Source organism: Apteryx mantelli, chromosome 13 (assembly GCF_036417845.1).
Source record: "Apteryx mantelli isolate bAptMan1 chromosome 13, bAptMan1.hap1, whole genome shotgun sequence".
Lineage (NCBI taxonomy): Eukaryota > Metazoa > Chordata > Aves > Apterygiformes > Apterygidae > Apteryx > Apteryx mantelli.
Genome location: NC_089990.1, coordinates 3,870,419 through 3,893,051, shown reverse-complemented (window position 1 = coordinate 3,893,051; position 22,633 = coordinate 3,870,419). Strand labels below are relative to the sequence as shown.

At 66.7% G+C, this 22,633-nt stretch overlaps 4 protein-coding genes across 5 annotated transcripts in view; 3 read left to right on the top strand and 1 right to left on the bottom strand.

The window, feature by feature from the left end:
- NLGN3 (neuroligin 3) overlaps positions 1-10,553 on the top strand; it is a 49,742-nt gene extending 39,189 nt beyond the window's left edge. The window contains exons 4-6 of the mRNA XM_067304110.1: positions 329-514; positions 6,897-7,686; positions 8,073-10,553. Of these exons, the coding sequence (XP_067160211.1) occupies positions 329-514; positions 6,897-7,686; positions 8,073-8,910 (1,814 nt within the window). The 3' untranslated portion in view covers positions 8,911-10,553. The remainder of the gene's footprint in view (positions 1-328; positions 515-6,896; positions 7,687-8,072) is intronic.
- Positions 10,554-13,670: 3,117 nt separating this feature from the next.
- GJB1 (gap junction protein beta 1) lies at positions 13,671-16,070 on the top strand. Its single transcript, XM_067303941.1, has 3 exons — positions 13,671-13,706; positions 14,781-14,895; positions 15,217-16,070. The coding sequence occupies exon 3, from the start codon at positions 15,229-15,231 to the stop codon at positions 16,066-16,068; it is 840 nt and encodes a 279-aa protein (XP_067160042.1). The 5' UTR covers positions 13,671-13,706; positions 14,781-14,895; positions 15,217-15,228; the 3' UTR covers positions 16,069-16,070.
- Positions 16,071-16,450: 380 nt separating this feature from the next.
- On the top strand, positions 16,451-17,338 carry LOC136993253 (gap junction alpha-3 protein-like). Its single transcript, XM_067303942.1, has one exon. It carries the CDS (start codon positions 16,451-16,453, stop codon positions 17,189-17,191), a length of 741 nt encoding a protein of 246 aa, XP_067160043.1. The 3' UTR covers positions 17,192-17,338.
- Positions 17,339-19,326: 1,988 nt separating this feature from the next.
- ZMYM3 (zinc finger MYM-type containing 3) overlaps positions 19,327-22,633 on the bottom strand; it is a 30,461-nt gene continuing 27,154 nt past the window's right edge. For both annotated transcript variants that reach the window (XM_067303939.1, XM_067303940.1), the window contains 5 exons: positions 22,433-22,584; positions 21,893-22,007; positions 20,574-20,828; positions 20,369-20,486; positions 19,327-19,936 (listed from right to left, as the gene is read on the bottom strand). In XM_067303939.1, coding sequence (XP_067160040.1) covers positions 19,738-19,936; positions 20,369-20,486; positions 20,574-20,828; positions 21,893-22,007; positions 22,433-22,584 — 839 coding nt within the window. In that variant the 3' untranslated portion in view covers positions 19,327-19,737. The remainder of the gene's footprint in view (positions 19,937-20,368; positions 20,487-20,573; positions 20,829-21,892; positions 22,008-22,432; positions 22,585-22,633) is intronic.

Sequence of the window (22,633 nt, the reverse complement as noted above, 5' to 3'; positions counted from 1 at the left end):
AGCACAGGTGGTGGTCCTGGTAGGACAGTGCTTTGTGCAAACAGCCCATCACGCCGTCACTGCTTGCTGTCAGTTGGGGAGGCTCCTGGGGGCTTGCAGCAGGAGTCCCAGCCTTTCGCCCCAAGGTGTGCAGTGGGGAGGGCCCCCGGAGCTAGGAATTAGGTGCCCCTGCTAAGCCACAGAGCTCACAGGACTCTTGTAGTGGGGAGGGGGTCTCGTGGTGTGGTAGGACGCTGTCCCAGAGCAGCTCACCCAGGCTTAGGGAGGAGGGCGGGAGATGAAGCAACCTGCTGCCTCCATCCCTAACTGGCGTCCGCTCGGCCTGCAGGGTTCCTGAGCACGGGCGACCAGGCCGCCAAGGGCAACTACGGGCTGCTGGACCAGATACAGGCGCTGCGCTGGGTCAGCGAGAACATCGCCTTCTTTGGGGGAGACCCCTTGCGGATCACCGTCTTCGGCTCCGGCATCGGCGCCTCCTGCGTCAGCCTGCTCACCCTCTCGCACCACTCGGAAGGTAGGTGCTGCCCTGCCGAGGCGAGCGGGCGCCCTGCGAGGCCAGCCTGGGAGAGGCGGCTCGGCTCGTCAGGGTGCCGCCGGCAGGGATTCAGGCGGCCGGGAATAGAGGCAAAGATGGACGTGAGGGTGGGGAGGGAATGAGGACCCCGTCTTGGGAGGGAGGGCTGGGAGAGCTGGAATTGTTTAGGCCGGCAAAGTGCGGGGAGGGAGACGTGACTGATAATCTGTAAATATAGCAGAGTGTTTACTCTAGATAGAGAAAGGAATTATTTATGCTAAAAGATTGTGTTGGCACAGGAGTAAATGCATATAAACCACCTGTGAATAAATTTACATTGAAAATTGGGGGGAAAAAAAAAAAAAAAAAAAAGATTGTTAACCATCACAGTTCTGGATAAACTTCCTAAAGGAAGTAGCAGGGGCAAAGCCTGAACTGTGCGCTGAGCGCGGTCCACAGGGGACCGGGCTGCCAAGGAATGCTACAGACTTAGTCACCGGGGGGGGTGGGATGAGTTTGCCTGCAATCACCTCTTTTAACGCTGTGTCCCTGCGCGTAGTGCGGGGAGCGGAAGGGCAAAGGGCTCGTGGGAGCAACGGGGCACAAAGGTGAATCTCTGCCTCAGAGACATGGGCGAGCGCAAATAAAATGACGCTCGAACGCCTTGGGAAGTGCTCCAGCCCTGCTAGACGGCTGCGGAACTATGCGGGAATAAAGGAAACCTTCAGAAAGGGAGCGCGGCCGATCACATGGCGGAGGGTGTATCGGAGGAGGCTGACGCAGGCCGGGCTGCCTGCCGAAGCTGGTCGGCCGTTCCTCCAATCCTGAGAGCTGGTCAGCTAGACTGATTGCCCTGGCATTTAAAGCAGCAGTGATCTCAGCCCAGGCTGCTACAGAGGTACCTGCATCAGCACCCGCAGCACGGGCGGATTTGCAGTATTTGATTCGGAGAACATAGCTTCCGCACACCACGTCCGCCACGGGGCTGGCGTTAGCTGCTCTAACACACAGTAGAGCTTCTGAGCGCGTGTTAATAGTGGAGAGCAAACCACACCACTCTGCTAATCCCAAACCAGGCATAATGATCCCGGAAAACTCATAGCGCGCCGTAAATTCAAAAGCAAGCCCAAAACACCTGCCTTAACTTTGCCTTCTCCCAGATTTGTCCAGCTGCCGTCGCAAATGACTTGCCATGTACCACTCCCCTGCAGTCAGTCCCCTAAAACGCAGAGACGCCGCGTGGCTAGGGTCGCGCGCGGCCCGTTCTGAGCAGCCCGGCGGGATCTGCCCGCTGCCACGCCGCTTCTGCTGCGGGCGAGGAAATGTTGCACTTCATGCGCTGCTCCGTGCGGCAGCACCGGCTGTGCTGGTCTCCATTTCCAGGTGACGGCCTTTCCCCGGGGACAGAGTGTGCCTAACGCGCTGTGTGTGCCTGTGCACTCATCCCTGCAAGTCACTGGGGTGCACGGCTGGCACAGCTGGCTGCCAGCTTCTCCTTGGCCAGGCTGGGAGGCTGGAAAGGCCAAAACAGGCTGGCTTGGCCCGCTGGGCAGAGAGGCAGCTCTGGTGCAAGGCTGGAAGGGCAGGGGGTGGGCAGGGCAGGGCACGCGGGGCTGCCTGCAGCGCACGGGTCTTCGCAGGGCTCGTGGTTGTGGTGCTCGCGCCGCAGTGCCATCTCTGTTAGGACCCATTAATCGGACTAAGCAGAGGAACTCCAGTGCCTCCTCGCTACTGGGATGCTGCAAGCAGGCTCTGGGGAGGATGTCTCTGAAGTGAGGAGCAGCTTCCCAAAGGTGCTCCCCTGGAGCAGTCCCAGGTCTCCCGGGTCTGAGGGGCACAGGACCTGCCCATAAGCCTGCTTCCTCTGCCATCACCATCATCGGTGCCCTGCCACAAGTGGATGTGTGAGTAAAGCAGGGTGAAGTCGATGTTGATAAAGCCCAGCTGTAGAGGTGCAAGGTGTGGAAACAGGGAAGGTAAAGCTGACGTTATCAGGGCACTTGTGTTCAGTCCACGTTCCTGCTGCCCTGTGCTGTGTGCCTGCAGCCAGCATCTCTGCCCTTCCGAGCCCTTCATGTTCCTGCTTCCTCCTTCGCGTCTTCCTAGCTGGAGGCTCCTGGGGATGTTGCCCCATCCTCTTCGGGTGACTTGTACAAGCATTAGCAGGCGTTAGACTATCATAAGCTCAAGAACGTAGAAAGCTTGAGTCGCACGAATGCGTTACTGCAGTCCTGCAGCTGAGCCTCCGCCTGCATTGCAAGGCTGGCAGCAGGGCTGGGAGCACAGCAAGAGGGCTGCCCTGCCGCCCTCGTCAGCTCTGGGGTTCCCGAGGTAGCATCGCTCCGCTCCCCGGAGCCAGGCTGCTGCCGCTGCCCCACGCTGGGGCACAACGGCCCTCTCCGACGCTGCTCGTCTCGTCTGCGCAGGGAGAATGCGGCACAGGCAGCAGCCCGGCCCCTCCTGCTCCCCAGCCTGTAGGAAAAGGCACTTTTAACGGCTAAAGCCAGAAGATGTTTTGCTTATCGTTAGCTGGTGAATTGAGTGTTGCGTAAGGACAAGGCAAGGGTAGATCCTGACCAGCTGCAGACCTCGTTTCCGAGCAGCGGAAGGGGAGCTCCACCTGCGTGCGGGGAAGGGGCTGCTCGGTGCCACCGCAGAGCCCTGGCGCAGCCGTGCCGGCTGAGCGCGCGCGCGTGGGGCAGCGCCGGTACCCGGTGCTCCGCGTGCCCTCCCGCTTTTGCGCAGGAGACACGAAGGGTTTTCTGTGCCCATGCTGAGCTTGGGAGGCTGCGGGGGGGAAGGCGCGTGTAACACGTTCCCGGTGCCTCTGAGGGTGCTTCTCTCCATCGCAGGAGCGGCTTGGAGGCAGGCAGGTGTCTCAGGAAGGTGGTCTCGCTTTGGGGTCGCCTTTCCGGGATCAGGTGGTTCTCCCAGAGCTGCAGACTGTTTTTCCTAGCCAGATGGCGATGCCTCTTTGGAAGCACAACTGGACACTCTGCCTGCCCAGATGGTCCCAGCCGGCTCACTTCCACCACCCCCCCCGTGCCTCCCGGAGCCTGCACATGCCCAACGGGCCCCGCTGGCCGCAGCAGCGCAGCCGCACGCGGCAGAGGAGAGCTGCTGTTTGCCTGGGGCACGATGGCAGCGGCTCTTACCGTTAATTTGCTGCGGGGCCTTGTGCCAGGCTGCCCGGTGCTGCTGGAAGGGGGCCCTGGCGCTGTGCCGCGGCAGCGGGACGCGGGTGCTGCCTCCGACCCGCCGGCGCCTGCGCTCCGCAGCCCGGCTGCGGCTGTAGCGGGAGAGCCAGCTCCCGCTGCTGTGGCCCCTTTTTGGCGACGCCAAGCTTTCCGCCACCAACCCCTGCCCCTGCTTGCCGTGTTCTCCACCGCCCCATCTAGGCATCCGGAGGCTGCTCTCGGGGGCCCCCATCCCGTATCGCAAAGGTCCTGAGCGCCCCAGGTCCCTCGCCGGTGGCTGCCGGCTGTAAGTACAGTGAGATGGGTGAAGCCCTCTGTTGCTACAGCGTTGGCACCAGAACAACCCAACGTAAAACAACCTCAGCCAGACCCTGCTCCGGAGCACCCATCTCCCCGGGGACCGGGGAGGCAGCTGGCCCTGGAGCGCACCGGGGAAGCGATGCCGAGGCACAGCCTGTAGACCCAGGCGGGTGTGTTTCTCTCGGATCAAAATAAAACTCGTAGCGATCAAGAGCTATTAATGAAACTGCTAATTTGTGCCTGCTCTGCCAGGCGCTGCGCGAGGCAGACGCTGGAGGCTGGTGCGGCGCACGCGGCGTCTGGCTGCCGGGGAGCCCCGCGGCTCCCCTGCCAGCCTCATCGTTTGCGCTCGGGGTGGTTCCTCGCCAAGGACCCGGCACCACTGCTCTTCCCGGCACGCGGCGGCAGGGCAGCAGCGTTTGCTGCTGGATGAATCTCTCCGGCTCTTTGCCTTATCTCCCGCTCCACGGGGGCTGCTGCCCTGCACCGCGTGCCGGCGGTCGCTGGCTGCTTCACCTCCTCGCCTCGGGCAGCTCCGGGGCCAGGCGGTCTGCCCCTTTCTCCTTACCTTTGGAGAGCAGATCTGGGCTCAGGACGTGCTGAACTCCTTCAGCCCAGCATGGAAACCATCCTCGGGCGTAGGGCAGAGCGGGGAGCAAAGGCAGCCGGGGTGGCAAATGGCCCCGCCGTGCCAGCAGGCGCAGGGTCCCCATTCCCGGAGCAGGGCCTAGGCTGGGTGCCGTGGGAGGAAGGAGCGCAGGGAGATGCTGCAAGCTGCCACGGGGAAATTCGGATCAGCTGCTAGGGAAATGTTGCACCCTGAGGGTGATCGAACATTGGAGAGGGGGTTTGCGGGGGCGTCTCCATCCTCGGAGATGCTCCGTCTTGGCTGGACGGGGCCGCCGGTGCCCTGCTTTGAGCCGGGCTTGTACCAGCCACCCCAGAGGCGCTTTCCAGCCTCAGCTACGCGCGAGGCGAAGGGGAAAGCGGGAGCCGGCTGCAGCCTGCAGCACGGTCACCCTCCGGCGTAACCATGGCACCGCGGCAGCCAGCTCGCTGTGGGACGCGGGATGCGCCTGGCCGCGTTCCTGCGTCAGGATGCGGCTGTGCAGGGTCACCGGGAAGCGGCTCGAGAGGGGCTCGAGCAGGGATGCTCCTGGCACTCGGGTGATGCCGGCTGCCCGTGCTTCCCCCCCCCCCCGTGCAGCGGTGGGCAGGGGCAGAGCCCAGCCCGGTGGCTTGTCTGGAGACGCCCGCTGCTGTCGGGGAGCAATAGCTGCTGCTATCACAAGGGTCTGTAAAGGGACTCGCTGTCTTGGGACTGAACCATCTGGGAGCAGCAGCCCAGCCAGGCTCGGGGAAACCCTCCATCCCGGCTGTTTGGCACGTGGAAGCTGGCGCTGAGCAAGCAAGCCCACGGCCAGCCCCAAGCCGGACACTGCTTTCTAGGGCACCAGGAGGTGACAAACAGAGCTTGTGACTTCTTTGTCCCAGTGCATGGGACTGTACGTCAGGTACTTGGCAGAGCGAGGACTGCGTGCAGACGCGGCTATGGACATCGTGGCTTTTGGCCAGGAGCCTCCGAGCGCTTTTGCTGCAGGAACGTGCATGCTCCCCTGCAGCGCTGCGCAGCCTTGAGCGCCTGGGGAGCCCGCGCGGCTCACGGAGGTGGGCTGCGGTTCACGGGGCCGCTGCCCATCCCCGTCTGTGTCTAGCCCCGCAGGCAACGATGCCGCGCTGCCCGCATATCGGGCAGAGCCCCGCAGCCCGGCCAAAGGGTCCCCGCGTTGCGCCTGCGACAGGCTCTCGCAGGGAGCGAGTCCTCGGGTGCAGCCGGAGCAGCAGGCGCCGGGGTGCAGGACAGGGCAGGCCAGAGAGCAGAGACCCCGGGGTGCACTCGGAGCGCGGCCCGCCTTTCACCGCCCCGGAGGCTCCGTTTCCTCGCAGCCCTTTGTATTCCCAGCACAAGCGCCATTGACGGGGGCTGGAGCCCAGCCACGCATTCCTCCGCCTGGGCCAGGGCCTTTGTGGCCCTGCTTTCCAGGGCGAAAGTCCACTCCCTCTGTGTTCCCGGTGGCAGAAAGGCCCTCTTTGTGCATCTGGCAGCGCGCTCCTGCAGGGCCCGGATTGGCACCGAGCAGCCCCAGCTGGGCAGGAAGCGGCGGGGAGGGGGGCGAGGGGGACCCTGACAAAGCGGCGGGGTGGGACATGCAGGGTTAAGTGGCCCCCGGAGGAGGCTTTAACCCTCCCGCTGCTGCCAGGCTGGAGCCCGGCTGCTCTGCTCTCCGGGGAGCCGCGGGGACCGTCCCCAGCCCGGGCTGCCGCTGGGGGCCTGCGACGTTGGCAGCGCATCCTTGCGATGGCGAGGGCAGACCGTGCCAGCTGAGCAAGCCCGGGCTGCAAGGCAGCGGCATCCCTCGCTCGCGCCAGCTCCTGGCGTCCCTGCAGCGGGATGGAGGAGGCCACGCCATCCCCGTCGGACGCCTGCGGTGGGGTGTGCGGGGGAGCACAGCAGCACGCGGGGGGGGCCAGGACCTTCCTCACGCTGCTGCTTGCAGCGCTGGTGGGAGCACGCACTGCGTGCCCTGCCACCGCCCTGCCACCAGCACCCTGGGCCAGAGCTGGCTGCAGCCCCAACGGGAGCATCTGCAGAGGCCCACCCTCGCAGACAGAGCTTTTCCGCGTGTCCTGAGCCTTGGGGACCAGGAAGCGTTAGAGCATGGCAAGGCACAGCAGGGCCTGGGCTCCTGCATGCTGGGTCCCGGCAGGAGTCTGCAGGCACCAGCACTTCCTCCACGGTGTCCCGGATTGCAGTGATGGGGCATTGGGGTGGCTCCGGGCTCACCCGGCTGTGAGCTTCCTCCGCTCTTTGCCTGTCTCTGCAGGTCTCTTCCAGAGAGCCATCATCCAGAGCGGCTCTGCACTGTCCAGCTGGGCAGTGAACTACCAGCCTGTGAAGTACACGAGCATGCTGGCCGACAAGGTGGGCTGCAACGTGCTGGACACGGTGGACATGGTGGACTGCCTGCGGCAGAAGAGTGCCAAGGAGCTGGTGGAGCAAGACATCCAGCCAGCTCGCTACCACGTGGCCTTTGGGCCAGTTATCGACGGCGATGTGATCCCAGACGACCCAGAGATCCTCATGGAGCAGGGCGAGTTCCTCAATTACGATATTATGCTGGGCGTCAACCAGGGCGAGGGCCTGAAGTTCGTGGAGGGCGTGGTGGATCCCGAGGACGGTGTCTCAGGCAGCGACTTTGACTACTCAGTGTCCAACTTTGTAGACAACCTGTATGGCTACCCTGAGGGCAAGGACACCTTGCGGGAGACCATCAAGTTTATGTACACGGACTGGGCCGACAGGGACAACCCTGAGACACGCCGCAAGACCCTGGTGGCCCTTTTCACCGACCACCAGTGGGTAGAGCCATCAGTGGTGACGGCTGACCTGCATGCCCGCTACGGCTCCCCCACCTACTTCTACGCCTTCTACCACCACTGCCAGAGCCTGATGAAGCCTGCGTGGTCCGACGCGGCCCACGGGGACGAGGTGCCTTATGTGTTTGGGATCCCCATGATCGGCCCCACAGACCTCTTTCCCTGCAACTTCTCCAAGAACGATGTCATGCTCAGTGCCGTGGTGATGACCTACTGGACCAACTTTGCCAAGACGGGGTGAGCAGGGCTGTGGCCGGGGTGGGGGATTGGTGCTGCGCCCGGCGAGCCGCACTCATTGCAGTTCCCCCTCAGGAACGTGCTGCGCCAAGGGGGTAGGAGCAGTGTCATGCCCGGTGTGGGACACCAAACCCCCCTGCTCAGAGGTCCATGAGCTTCACCCGCGCTGGGGTCAGGGCTTCAGCCACGTAGTGGGAAGCTGCTGAGCTGAGAGCGTGGCCAGCCCAGGACGGGGTTCCCCGGGCTCCCATCTCTCACCTCGCTGCTGCTGGCGAGCAGACGTTGTGCCAGGCTGTTGGGTGGCCCCGTGTCTCACACAGACTGGGGCAGTGCTTGTCTCTTGGCTTTCCCCACTGCTCTAGCTCTGTTCTGCCTGTGTTTCGCAGGGACCCCAACAAGCCCGTCCCCCAGGACACCAAGTTCATCCACACCAAGGCCAACCGCTTTGAGGAAGTGGCCTGGTCCAAGTACAACCCCCGTGACCAGCTGTACCTGCACATTGGGCTGAAGCCGCGGGTGCGCGACCACTACCGGGCCACCAAGGTGGCTTTCTGGAAGCACCTGGTGCCCCACCTGTACAACCTGCACGACATGTTCCACTACACCTCCACCACCACCAAAGTGCCGCCGCCCGACACCACGCAGAACTCCCACATCACCCGCCGGCCCAACGGCAAGATCTGGACCACCAAGCGCCCCGCCATCTCGCCCGCCTACAACAGCGAGAACGGCAAGGAGAAGTGGAGCCCCGAGCAGGAGGCGGGCACGCTGCTGGAGAACCCGCGCGACTACTCCACCGAGCTCAGCGTCACCATCGCCGTGGGCGCCTCCCTGCTCTTCCTCAACGTGCTGGCCTTCGCCGCGCTCTACTACCGCAAGGACAAGCGCCGGCAGGACACGCACCGGCAGCCCAGCCCTCAGCGCAGCGCCACCAACGACATCGCCCACGCGCCCGACGAGGAGATGCCCTCCCTGCAGGTGAGCCAGGCGCACCACGAGTGCGAGGCGGTGCCGCCGCACGACGCCCTGCGCCTCGCCGCCCTGCCCGACTACACGCTGACCCTGCGCCGCTCCCCGGATGACATCCCGCTCATGACGCCCAACACCATCACCATGATCCCCAACTCCCTCGTGGGGCTGCAGACCCTGCACCCCTACAACACCTTCGCCGCCGGCTTCAACAGCACGGGGCTCCCGCACTCACACTCCACCACCAGGGTATAGCTGCCCGGCGGCCCACGCACGCACACACACACACACACACACACAAAACACACGCACACAACACACACACACGCACGCAGCAAACACTGGCAGAGGGACCGGCGGGGCTGCGGGAGCCCCCGGATGCACGGAGCGCTGCGGCACCCAGCCCGGACCCGCGGGACCTCGGCGCCGCCGGGGAGGGTGCCCGCGTCGCTCCCCCCCCCCACCCCAACCCCGCCCCGGCTCTTTCTTTCATTCCTTTCTAACTTTTGAGAAGTGCTTTGACTCTCCGGATGCTGCCGGGAGCTTCCCGCCGGGCGGCAGGAGGGGCACGGCTCAGCCCCGGCGCCCGCCCAAGGACCGGCACGGGCGGGCAGCGGCCGCGCGGCTCCTCGCACCGGGGGCCGTGCCTCCCCGCGGCGGGACGGCGTCCCCAGCCCTCCGCCCTTGCACCCGAGCCGAGCACGCCGGGCCGACGAGGAGCGGTGCCCGGCATCCCTCCGGGCCGGCGCTGGGGCCGGCGGGAGGTTTGGCATCCAGCGTGCCGTGGGAAAGGCTCCTTCACTGTGTCGAGCAGCGGTGCTAGGCGGAAGGCGCTGGGCAGGGCCCCCGGGCTCAGCCTCAGGCTGGCGCAGGGTTTGGGGCCGGTCCCGGGGCCGTCGGACCTCGGGCCCCAGCGCAGCGAGCCGGCCCCGAGCTGGGGACTTGGCGCCTCTGCCCCTCTTTGCGCTGCAGAGAATCTCTTTTGTGTCAAGTCGTTTCTCTTTGCAGAGACGTTTTTTAAGCAGATCTTTAGTTCTTTACACACTAACGGAGTCGCCGCGTTTTGTCCTTTGTAAAGATTTTAAACCAAGTGTTCTTGATATAAAATAAAAAAGCCAGTTAGAACCCCAGCGTGTGTGCGCGGTGCCCCGGCCCCAGCACGGCCCCGCGCCCGCTGCCGCAGCCCCCGGCCGGGCCCGGCCCCCGGCGCCGCCAGGCCCCGCTCTTTTGTATTTTTTGATATTCTCCCTCCTCCGTCGCCCGCGTAGCGCAGCCCAGCAGCCTCCTGGGCGGCCGTCGGGCCCCGCGCTCGCGCCGGCACCGTCCCGCCCGGAGCACCGTCCGCCAAGGCGCCTGCCCGCGGCCCCGCGGCTCGTCCTCCTTCCGGCCGCTGCTGCCGCCCTCGTGCCCCGTGCGAGGGGCCGAGGCCGGTGCGGTGCGTGGGGCCGGCGGGCGGCGCGGGACGGTGGCTCCCGTCGCCGGCGGGCGCGAGGGTGCGCGGCCGGGGCTGGACACCCGCGCGGGCGCTGCTGGAGGCCGGGGCAACGCGGACCCGCGGGGCCGGGGGCAGCGGGCGGCCTCGCCGGCGGCAGCCGGGCACAACCAGCCTCATCCCGGCCCCGAGCCCAGCGCCGCCGCAGGCCCCGGCACCCGGATCCCGCGCTCGGCGGGCAAATTCCCGTGTCCGCCCGGGCGCTCCCGGCTGTGCCCTGGCTCCCACGCGTCACCTCGAGCCGCACGCGGCCGGAGCCGCCGGCACCCGGCGGGGCAGCGCTCCGGAGCCCGGACCGGCGCCGAGCGGGGCCGCGGGGCGAGGCGCGCTGTTCGGAGAATGTATTTATACCCTGTCACCCGCGCAGAGTAACAAATTCCAAATAAAACAGAAGTGATATTTTTAATAGCGGTGTGTCGCCCCCCCCTCTTCTTGGCGCACGCGCGGGCCGGGGCCAAGGCCGCCCCGGGGAGGCAGGTCCCGGGGCGCGCGGTGCCCCGCTGCGTCGCTGGCGCCGTGTCCCCAGGGTGGGGTGGGGTGGGGGGGGTCCCTGCTGCCCCAGCCCCACTGGGGTCCCCCCCCCCGGCACCTGGACCCCCCCCCACGGAGCCTGGTCCGCCCCACGGGCGCCCCGGTCCCCTCCCCCCCCCCCCCGCTTGCCACCCAGAAAAGCAGCTGATTTCATTTCTTTTTAATGTAATTTCAACGGGAGTTGCCATGGAAACCAGGCACCGGGCCTGAATCGCCTCCAGTGAGCCAGCGTGCAGCCGGAGGAGCCGGGGCCGAGGCCGGAGCCCGGCGGGCAGCAAGGGGTGCGTGCGGGGCGCTCTGCCCCCCCCCCCCCCCCCCCGCACATCGCTCCGCAGGGGCCACGGTGCCACCGGCGCTTGTCACCCTGCCCCATCACTGTGGGCCCCCCCCCAGCACCTCCCCACCGTGCTCTGCAGGGCCGGGCGTCCCCATGGGTGGTGTGGGGCCGGCCGCAGTCCCACGCGCCCGCTCGGCGGGGAGACGCTCCCCCCCCCCCCCCCCCCCCCAGCGTTACGGCGCTGCGGAGCCAGCCCTGCCCTCGCAGACCCACCCGGGCGCGCGCCGGCGGCAGAGCATGCTAACGCTCACGTCGCTGCGAAACTCCCGCGTCTGCTCAGGGCGTCCTTGAGCGTCATCAGAGTTTCCCCGGCGCCCCGGAAAAGCCCTGGGAAGCCGTGCGCCCGGGGGACGTGCGATTAACAGCTGCGCGATGATGCGGGACATCCTCGGCTTCGGGGCACGCGCTCGGAGCTGCCGGCAAAGAGACGCACGAGGGAACCGAACCGCAAAGGCCTCCCTGGGACGGAGCGGGCAGAACAGCGACCCGGGTCCGGCCCCCACCGGCTGCGGGCGCCGGAGGCAGCAGGAGCGCGGGGCTCGGGCTCTGCACAGCGGGACAGTGTCCGCAGCCACGTAGCACACGCTGCTCCCCCCGTCCCAGAGGCACCCAGGGCCTGTGTGTGTGTGTGTGTGTGTGTGTGCGCGCGCGTGCGTGCAGTGCCGGCTGGCGGGGAGGCTCCAGGTCCCCATCCCCAGCCGGAGCCAGGGAAGGTGGGCTGGGAAGGCGGGGGGGGGGGGTTTCAAAGCCCGCCCCACTGCACCCCTTCCTTCGGGCATCTGCAATGTTTCTGTGACGCTTAGAGCTTGATTTCCTCGATCGTTTCGATGCTGCCCTGATTTTCCAGCGCTGTGAGGTCCCTGCCGACTTCAGCATCGTCCTGGCCCCACCAGGCACCGCTGTGTCACCCCCCCCCCTTCCATCCGGGTGGTGACTCACTGCAACCCTTCTGAATTCACCATAACTAGGTCTCTTCAAACTGGTCACGGCCGCTTCACACCCCACATTATCTGACGTGTCTAACATAATTAACACAACAGCAATGTCTGGTCCAGCTAATCGGGGTGGAGCCGTTTAATGACCAGCTCTGATATCCTTGTCGGTGCTGGACTGCATCGTGCAGATACGTGTGCTTCCTCTCTGTTTAGGTACATTTTGTCCTCGTCTGCCGACTTTTGCACAATCGTTTTTGCCTGCTGCAAACACCAGGCTCTGTCCAGAGGCAGGGCCCAAAGGTCGCGGAGAGCTCGCCCGGCCGGGGCCCTCGCAGGGCTGGCGGAGGCCGGCGTGGCTGCCCACCACAGCACCTCTCGCCTCCTGCCAGGGCCTGCCAGGGATCCGCCAGCGGTCCCTTGCACGGCTGCGGAGCGCCGATCCCTGCCAGCGTCAGTCCTCCAACGAGGAAATTGGACCGATGCCTACGGCAACGGCCTTGGAGAAGATAGGAGAGGGTCCAGGTTCCTCCCCTCCTCCTCCTCCTCCTCTTCTTCTTATTTTTTTTCCTTTTTTTTTAGTTATTTTTCAGGTGCAGTCTCGCAAGTCGAGGTCGCTCCTCGCGCGCTGCCCCGGCCCGGAGCTCGGCGCTGCAGGCAGCGATCCGGCCCCGGCGGCGGCTCCCGGGCGGCGGCGGCGCCGAGCTGCCCCGCAGCGCCACCTGCTGCCGCCGCCGCGCGCCGCAGCGCCGCCGCCGCGCCCGCCCCCGGAGCCCCCCCGAGCCCCCCAGCAGCCCGGGCCCCCGGTGCCTCCAGTGCCCCCCCAGCAGCCTGCTCCCCCCAGGAACCCCCCATACTCCCCCAAAAGCCCGGTCCCCCGGAGTCCCTCCAGTGCCCCCCCCAACCAGACCGTTTCCCCCCCCCCCCCCCGAGACCCCCCTACCCCATAGTGCCCCATCGCCCCCACCCTGCCTGGCCCCCCCCAGAGCGCCCCCCCGACACACAGCCTGGTCCCCCAAGTGCCTCCCACCCCGCAGTGCCCCACTGCTCCCCACCCTGCCCGTCCCGTCCCGTTCCCCCCCCCGTGCCCCCCCCCCAGCCCCAGCGCCCCGGGGGCGCGGCGCGGGTGTGGGGCAGGGCGCAGCCCCCCGCCCGTCTGACTCAGCCGCCGGTGTTATCGCCGGGCTGAGATTGCGGCGAGCCGGCCCGCCCCCGCACCGCCCCCCCCACCCCCCCGGCGGCGGCGCTCCCGGCCCCCCCACCCCCCACCCCCCGGCCCGACCCCAGCCCCGCGCCGCCCCGCCGGCAGGGCGAGGAAGGGGGGGGCCGGTCCCAGCGGGGTTCCGTCGGGGGACAGGGACGGGGGGTGCCGTCGGGGGTGGGGGTGGATCAAGGACGGGGGTCCCGTCGGGGGGGGGAGGGGATGAGGGACGGGGTCCCGTGGGGGCGCTCCCGGGGGGGGGTGGCGGCGGCGCGGAGCTCGGCGCGGGTTAATCGCAGACGGGGCCGGTTGCTGCCCCGCGCCAGGTCCCGGCGCCGGCTGCCGCCGCGGGGCAGAGGCGCAGCGGGGCGCGGAGCGGAGCGATCGCGGGGGGGGGCATCGCCCCGCGGCGGGGGCCGCCCCCGGCGCGCCCGCGGTGTTTGCTCGGCGGGGAAGCGGCGCTGGAAGGAGCCGGGCGGTGGGCGGGAGCGGGTGGCCCGGTATAAAGTCCAGGCATTCGTGCTGCAGGCCCAGGGCACCGCGGTCCCCGCGAGTCAGGTGAGCGTGGGGTGCGGGCAGGGGGGCGCGACGCCCCCGGCCCTGGGCGGAGGCAGCGGGACGGGGGCGAGACGCGGGGCGCTGCACCCCCCCCCCCTTTTGCTTTGGGGTCGGCGCCCACTCTCGGCTATCGGCTGGTGGCATTTTTCCATCGGGCCCCACTTCCCACGTGCACGTCCTGGTGTCCAAGCCGCGCTCGGGGAGGGGGCCGTGTCGTGTCCCCCCCCCCCCGCGGCGCGGGGCCAGGGGCAGGGTGCACTTCGGGGTGGGCAACGGGGCGCTGCCACCGGTACCGCTCGGCCTCCCAGCTCCCCGGGGCAGGGGGCCGGCAGCGTTGGGACCCCCGGGCACGCCACCGGCCCCGCGGGTCGCTCGCACGTGGCTTGCGCCAGGCCCGCTGCTCCCTGCCTGGGGGCTGGGGTGTGTGGGGGGAACCCGAGGGACGTGGCACCAGGGCGTCGCGGGGGGCAGCGGCGCGCCAGGCGGCCCCGCGGGACCCCGTTCCCCGCGCAGGGCTGCGGCGGTTGCCAATTCTGCGGCGGTGAGCAGTGCCCTTTACCCAGGCGCTGCTTTGCCTCCGTGTTTCGCCATCCCCGCTGGCGGCCAGCCCGCTGGCAGCGGGATGCCTGGGAGCGAAGGCGCCGGGACCCTGGTAGCCCACGGGACGCGGTACCCAGGAGGGGACCCTCCCAGCCAGGACAGTCCCGAGCCAGCGGGGCACGGTGGAAACCTCAGCTCTGCAGCACGGGTGGCCGGCAGCGATGCCCGTGGGACCGGGGACACCCGGCTGCCCTAACTCGCGGCGACGGGCCGGGTGCCGCCGGGCAGGGCAGCGGGGTGGCCGTGGCGGTGGCCATCCGGCGGGGCGGCCGCGGCGGGAGCCGGCGCCCGAGCGGTGCGCAGGGCCAGGTGGGAGCGGGCGCGGGGCCGCGGGAAGGCAGCACACAGGCACTTTGTTTGGCCGGGGTGGGCGGAAGTCGGGGCGTTGGATCTGAATGCTAAAGCGTGTTGTTCAGGGGCCCATAAAGGCCCCTTTGTATGCAAATAGTTTATAAAGCAGCATATGACTTCCAGTGCAGGGCAGCGGCGGACAGAGACGAGGGCAGGCGGAGCAGCGCTCTGCTGCCGGAGACATGAGACCTTAGAGGGGCCGTTGCGGGCAGCTCCCGGCACCCGTCCTCGCCGGCAGGTAGGTGCCGCCTGGGGGGGCAGTCGGCCCCGGAGGGGGGGTGCGGGGTGGCACTGGGCGCGCGGAGACCGGGGCGGCTGCGGGGTTCCTCCCTGGTCCGCTGCTCCCTGCCGGACAGCGCGGTGCCGGGTGCAGGTTGGGCCCCAGCGGGTGCTTCACCCTCTTCCCTGCAGCGTCCGCAGGCTCCGGGCACCTCTTGGGGTCCCTCCTGCCCGTGGTTGTCCCACGGGCTGCAGACGGCTTGCGGTCAGCTCTCCCGGGCCACGGCGGCTCTCTGCGCCGGGGGTCTCTAATGCCGCCTCTCGCTGCTCGCTCCCGCAGACGTGAGGCACCATGAACTGGGCCGGCCTCTACACGGTCCTGAGCGGCGTGAACCGCCACTCCACCGCCATCGGCCGCATCTGGCTCTCCGTCATCTTCATCTTCCGGATAATGGTGCTGGTGGTGGCGGCCGAGAGCGTCTGGGGGGACGAGAAGTCGGCCTTCACCTGCAACACGCAACAGCCCGGCTGCAACAGCGTCTGTTACGACCACTTCTTCCCCATCTCGCACATCCGGCTGTGGGCCCTGCAGCTCATCCTGGTCACCACGCCGGCCCTGCTCGTGGCCATGCACGTGGCCTACCAGCAGCACCAGGAGAAGAAGCTGCTGGTGCTGACGGGGCACGGCGACGCCAAGCACCTGGAGGAGGTGAAGAAGCACAAGATGCGCATCGCGGGCTCGCTGTGGTGGACGTACGTGTGCAGCGTGGTGTTCAGGCTGCTCTTCGAGGCCGTCTTCATGTACCTCTTCTACATGATCTACCCGGGCTACCAGATGGTGCGGCTGGTCAAGTGCGAGGCCTACCCTTGCCCCAACACGGTCGACTGCTTCGTGTCGCGGCCCACCGAGAAGACCATCTTCACCGTCTTCATGCTGGTCACCTCCGGCATCTGCATCGTGCTCAACATGGCAGAGCTGGTGTACCTGGTGGTGCGGGCGTGCGCCCGCCGCGGCCAGCCGGACTCCAACCCGCCGTCGGGGAAGAGCTCCTTCTATGGCCACAAGCTCTCCTCCGAGTACAAGCAGAACGAGATCAACCAGCTGCTGACGGAGCAGGACGGCTCCCTCAAGGACATGCTGCGCCGCAACCCCGGGCTGCAGGAGAAGGGCGACCGCTGCTCGGCTTGCTAGAGCCGCCGCCGCCGCTAAAGCTGCCTCCCCCCGGCGCTGCCTCCCTCCTTTCTCCTCGCCGTCGGGGACCGGCGGGGTCGGTGGCGGCGCCGAGCGGCGGCTGAGGGCTCGCGCTGCCCCCACTGCCTCCCCCGGCGCCGTCCCCTGCAGCCCCGAGTATCTTTAGAAAAAGCGCCCAGACCAAAAATAGAAGGGAAAAAGGTTTTTCCCAGCGGCCGCGTCATCCGCCGCTCGCCAAGCGAGCCAATGGGACCCGCGGCCGGCGCGCTCCCAACTAACCCCTCGCCCGCTGCCGGACGGACAGACAGACGGACGGAGCTGTCGGCGCGGCCGGGGAGCACCGGGGCTTCGGCGGGCGTCTTCGGGGCTTCGCCGCGGCGCCATGGGGGACTGGAGCCTGCTGGGGCGGCTGCTGGAGGGCGCGCAGGAGCACTCGACGGCGGTGGGGCAGGTGTGGCTGTCCGTCCTCTTCGTCTTCCGCATCCTGGTGCTGGGGGCGGCCGCCGAGCGCGCCTGGGGCGACGAGCCGGCCGGCTTCGCCTGCGACACGCAGCAGCCCGGCTGCCAGAGCGCCTGCTACGACAGCGCCTTCCCCATCTCCCACCTCCGCTTCTGGGTGCTGCAGATCATCTTCGTCTCCACGCCCAGCCTGGTCTACCTGGGCCACGTCCTGCACCTGCTGCGCCAGGAGGAGAAGGTCCGGCAGCGCGCGGCGGCGGCGGCGGCACGGGCCGGCGGAGGGACCCCGCGGCGGCGGTGGCGGCAGTGCCCCGGCCGGGACGTGCGTGGCCGAGGCCGCATGCGGGGCGCCGTCCTGAGGACCTACGTGTGCAGCGTGGTCTCCAAGGCGCTGCTGGAGGTGGGCTTCATGGCGGGCCAGTGCGCCCTGTACGGCTTCGAGCTGGAGCCCCTCTACGCCTGCCGCCGCTGGCCCTGCCCCAACGCCGTCAACTGCTACGTCTCCCGGCCCACCGAGAAGACCGTCTTCCTCCTCTTCATGCTGGCGGTGGCCTGCGTCTCCCTGCTGCTCAACCTCGCCGAGATCTACCACCTGGCCACCACCAAGCGCCGGCCGGGCGCTCAGCCCCGCGGGAAGCGGCGCCCGGGGGTCCTGGCGGTGTGAGCGCGGCCATGGGACGGGGCTGGGCCCCCCCGGCGTGCGCGGGGCCGCGGCGGCTCCGAGCGCGCCCGGGGGTGACGGGGCGGGAGCGCGGCCCGGCTGGGAGTTAATAAACGCCCGCGGCACCTCGCTGGCCTCCTGCTCGGCGCGCGGCACGGCCCCCCCGGCGCTGCCACCTCGCCGGCTTCAGCGGGGTCCCAAAGGCTCCCTCTAAGGATCTTGCAGTATCTCCTGGCTGCCTGGCGCCTGCTCCCGGGGCTGCCGGGGTGGCTGCCGGCGGGGGGAGGACAGGGCCACCAGTGCATGGGGAGGGGGACGGGCACTAGGAAGCGGCACGCTGCAGCGGGGTGGAGGGGGTGGGCAGCACCTCGTGCACGGGGGCCGGTGGCGCACGGGGGGAGGGCAGCGCATGCAGGGTGAGCGGCACAGTGCGGGCTGCGCAGGCAAGTGCACGGGGACAGGGTGCATGGGGACAGGGTGCATAGGAAGGAGGTGCACGGGGACAGGGTGCACAGGGACAGGGTGCACGGGGATGGACACACAAGGGCAGGGTGCACAGGGACAGAGTGTACAAGGGGATGGACATACAAGGTCAGGGTGCACAGGAAGGAGGTGCACGGGGACAGGGTGCACAGGGACAGGGTGCACAGGAAGGAGGTGCACGGGGACAGGGTGCACGGGGATGGACACACAAGGTCAGGGTGCACAGGAACAGGGTGCACGGGGACGGACATACAAGGTCAGGGTGCACAGGAATGAGGTGCACGGGGACAGGGTGCATGGGGATGGACACGCAAGGTCAGGGTGCACAGGGACAGGGTGCAGAGGGACAGAGTACAAGGGGATAGACATACAAGGTCAGGATGCACAGGGACAGGGTGCATGGGGACGGGGTGCAAGGGGACGGACACACAAGGTCAGGGTGCACAGGGACGGGGTGCACAGGGACGGTGCATCGGGACAGAGTACAAGGGGATGGACATACAAGGTCAGGATGCACAGGGACAGGGTGCATGGGGACGGGGTGCAAGGGGACGGACACACAAGGTCAGGGTGCACAGGGACGGGGTGCACAGGGACGGTGCATGGGGACAGAGTACAAGGGGATGGACATAAAAGGTCAGGATGCACAGGGACAGGGTGCATGGGGACGGGGTGCACAGGGATGTACACACAAAGTCAGGGTGCGCAGGAAGGAGGTGCACGGGGACAAGGTGCACGGGGACGAGCAGACAGGGTCAGGGTGCCCAGGGATGGGGTGCACAGCGCCCAGCCCACAAGGTCAGCGCACGGGGACCGGGTGCACAGGAGCCCAGGCTGGGAGGGCACGGTGGGCGCCTGCACCGCCGCTCCCGGCTCCCGCACCCAGGGCAGCGCCTCGCCCTCGGGAGAAAGCAGGGGCTGCCAGCGGGTTTTTGCATCTTTATTTGAAATGAATGGTTTCCAGAGACACAGGGTTAGTCCTACCGCCCTGCGATCACTACGACAAGACTGGTGAGCAGCTCACTCTCCACGTGGACACAGAGGACGCGGGGCCCCGGGCCAGGGCCCCAACAATATATATACAGGCTCAACAGACGGTGCCGAGACCCATGTACAGCTCAGGAAAACCGAACAGGACACGAGGAGGGGGCAGGAGGCAGGAGGGAACAGCAAAGCCGGAGCCAAGCTTGCCCCAGGCCGGGCGCCGGGGCCTCGCAGCGGGAGGAGGAGGAGGAGGAGGAAGGCTGGGCAGACCCTGCTCTCCCCCAAGCCCCGTCCAGCTTGCAGCACGGAGGTGGGGGGGGAGACGCGAGGCTCAGGTCCCCCAGGGGCCGCGGAAGGCGACGGCGGGCATGGAGGGACGGCGCTGTCCCTGAGCCGTGTCCGTCAGGGTGTTTTCCGCCGCCTTGGAAAACGCTGACAAAAGCGGGGGATGCAGGCAGGCTGTGTGCCAAGGGGGGGGGGGGGGGTGTCCCACACCACTGCCCATCGGCAGCCCACCCGCCTGCCTCCCCGCGCGGGACACCAGTCGTCCCCCCCAAGCCAACTGCGCTCAGGCTGCCCGTGGCCCATCCTCGCCTTGGAAATGCTCTTCCCGGGCAGCGGGGTTGCACCGTTCCTGCCGCCGGCTCCGGGAGCTGACGCTGCCCGCAGGGGGGGGCGTCAAAAGCCTCGGGGGCTGCTGGTCCCAGATAACACTCTGCCGAATTGTGCGGTCGCTGCCCCGGGGCGCGGGGAGACGGGGGAGTAGCGTCAGGGCGAGGGGAAAGGGGGCTGCGGCTGCCCCGGCGGCTCGGCCGCCACCGTGCTGCAGGGCCCGGCCCCCGGGGCAGCCGGGCGAGAGGCAGGGCTGAGCGCGGGGGCCACGCGCGGAGGAAAGGCCTGTTGCGAGCGGGGGGGGGGGATGGCTGAGTCCGGTAACGATGAGGGGACAGCGCTGCTGCGACTCCGGCTGGGGATCAGCACCAGGCCCCCATCCCACGTCGCGCGGCCCCTGCCCTGCCGCCGGAGGCAGGGAGACGAGGCGTCCAAGGCTGGAGCGGAGCCAGCCCGGCAGCGCCCCCCGCTCAGTCCATGTCATCCTCGAGGCCCCCGAGGCGGCTGTGCTCCTCGTAGATCTCCCTCACGGCCAGGATGCGGTTCAGCATGCTCTCCAGCATGCTCCTGTCCATGGGGATGACCGAGTACCAGAGGGGCGACTCGGCGATGCACGACCGCTCGGGCTGCAGGTAGAAGATGTCGTTCCGGTTCCGCAGGCTCTCGGGGCTGTGAGGAGAGAGGAGGGTGAGTCCTGGGAGAGCAGCACGGCGCTTGGGGCCTCCCACCCCACCAGGGCCTTGGAAAGCCTAGCACGCCCTCCCGGCTATCAAGGAGGGCTCAGACTTGCTTCGGTTGTCAGTCTCAGCCTCCAGCAGGACAAGGCCTGGAGCTCCTCGCTCAGGACCAAACTCCTTAGGCAGCCAAGCACCAAGATGCACACTCGATGCCTCTGCGTGCCTCATGAGAGGCGAGGAGTGGAAGGAGCCAGAGAACTGTTTCCTCAACCACGGGCTGCAAGCAGTACAGAGCCCAGGCAAGGCTTTACACTCGAGGACTAATGCTGCATGTGCGGAAAGCAGCAGCCACTCTCCAGGGTCCCACTGGAACTGCAAGGTAGCCCCCAAAGGACATGCGTCCCGTCTCCGAAGAAAGCCTCACCATTTGGAGAGATAAAATTCATAGAACTTGACAGGGCATCGGAGAGGGTTCATCCTGTTCTCCCGCTGCTCCAGGATTGGCACCTCCTCCTCACGCTTCCGCTTTCCAGAACCACCATCTGCAGAGGGGGACAGAGCAGGATCACGGTTGGGACCTGACGGGGGAGGCAGGGGGAAGGAGAGACAGGTGCTCAGGCAGACCCTACCTCGGCCTTTCTTCTGCTTGGCAGGAGCGTAGTAGCGGATGCTCACCACCTTCGCCATGCCACGGGCTGTGTTGCACTTGCGGGACTGGCGCACCACATTGGTGAAAGACAGCTGCATGTGCTCCTCTGCTGTCTGCAGCCCAAAGAACTTGGTGTTGAAGAACATGAGGGTGTTGAGGAGCACAAAGGGTGAGTAAACACCCAGCTGCTTGCACTCCCAGAGGTGCTCCTCCTCAACACGTGAGAAAACTGCGTCTGCAACACACAGAGGAGCAATCAGGTCACACTCACAGTGGCCTTGTGCAGGCTCCAGGCTCTTTCAGGAGGGAACTAGGAGAATGATGTGCCTGCCTGGGATCCAGCTCCATACATCTGGGGAATGTGGGTCTGGAGCTCTCCCGTCACCCCGGGCAGACAAGCTCAGCTCAGCAGTGCAAGCGAGCTGTACTTCACAACACTCACTTTGTGTGCACAGGGCAGTGTTGTGGAGCCAAGAAAAACGGCTCTAGGAGGCTACTTCTCCAGAGCCATTGCGGAGCTAATGTTGGTTCTGCCCAGCCATGAACCATCCCAGAGCGTGGCCAAACCACGGGCCACAACCCAGATCAATGCTAACAGCTTATCTGTACAGACGGCCACAGAGTGAACTCCAGGTCAGTGCTCCACCACATTCAGTGGGAGATAAAGGAAGAGCAGCAGGCAGGACAGACATGGCCAGCTCCTGCCTAGACACACAGGTTTGAAGCAAAGGCGTCCACTTGGAACAGCCAGCATGCAGAAGAGAGGCTGGACTAACCACGGACAAGACACCTTGGGAGAGGGAGCCCAGATCACGGCATCCCAAACAGCCTCTGCAGAGCTCTAAGGTAATTTGCTCGCAAGGGAGACAGCAGCACAGCAGCCCTGGCCAACACTGCCCGCACAGTGCGCAGGGCTCACCCACCCACGGGCTGGGAACGCAAAGCCGGCATGGGCCGTCAGGCCTCCTGGCTTGGTGTCCTCTTTGCCAAAAGGCTGAGACATGGCTGTGAAGTGTTGTAAAGATTCAAGCTGCACCAGGGCACAAAGCAGCCGTGCTCTGTTCCCAGCCACCTTGACTCTGGGCAAGAGAAGCTGCTGAGGTGTAAACCAGACTGGCTCTGCTGCTGGTGCGGGTAAGAAATAGTTCATTATGTCCCCAACGCACAGCAGGACTGCGGTCTCCATGCCAAGGAAGCGAGCAGAGGCTGGGGGAGCACAATCAGACTGGAGGAGCCAAGGCTAGGAGCAGAAACTGTGTGTGTGTGTTTGGTGACTCAAGGTAATCTGCAGACACATACTGTTTGGTAAGATTGTGGGTTGCCAGCCACTCAGGGACTTGTTCAGCTCCTGCACGAAGGTCAGGTAGTAAAGGTCTGTAAATATATTCACCATACGATTGTTCTCGAGCAGGTACTAGAAAGGACAGAACACACAGTCAAGAGAGACGTGGCAGCACCTGGGGCACAAACCCTCCCCAGAGAGCCCAGGGTGCACCCAGAGCCCTCCCTGCACAGTCAGCGCTGCAGGGGCAGGCTCAAAGCCTGACAAAGCGGACTTGGTGCTGAAGAAAGGACTGACTTTGGGGAGATCTCCCAGCCCTCCTTAAGGGTGTGCATGAAAGGTGCAAGGCCAGGGAATAGCAGCCACCCTGTCTGCTAGGGCTGGGAACAGAGACCAAACCAGGTGGGTTCCTATCTTGGGGTGAGGCACCGAAGATCAGAGGCTAACGAACCTCTCTGGGTCCCCAGAAAGCAGAATAAAGAGTATTAGCTCCCCTTGCCATATCTGACCCCCAGGTTTGGCTGCAGAGGACTCGAGAGCAGCAAGCCCTCCCTCACCTGCTGGATGCCGAGGCAGAGGTAATATATGCTGTCTGGCTCATAGCGTTCCCCGTTGGGCCGTGTTATTTCCTTGACAAACTGGGCCAGGCCATAGTTGAGCTCAGCAGCTGTGCAGGCCAGGATGTCTTCCTTGATCCTCATGGGCTTGGCTGTGGAAGCAAGCAAGGCAGCCTCAGTCAGCAGCCTGCAAGGCCGGGA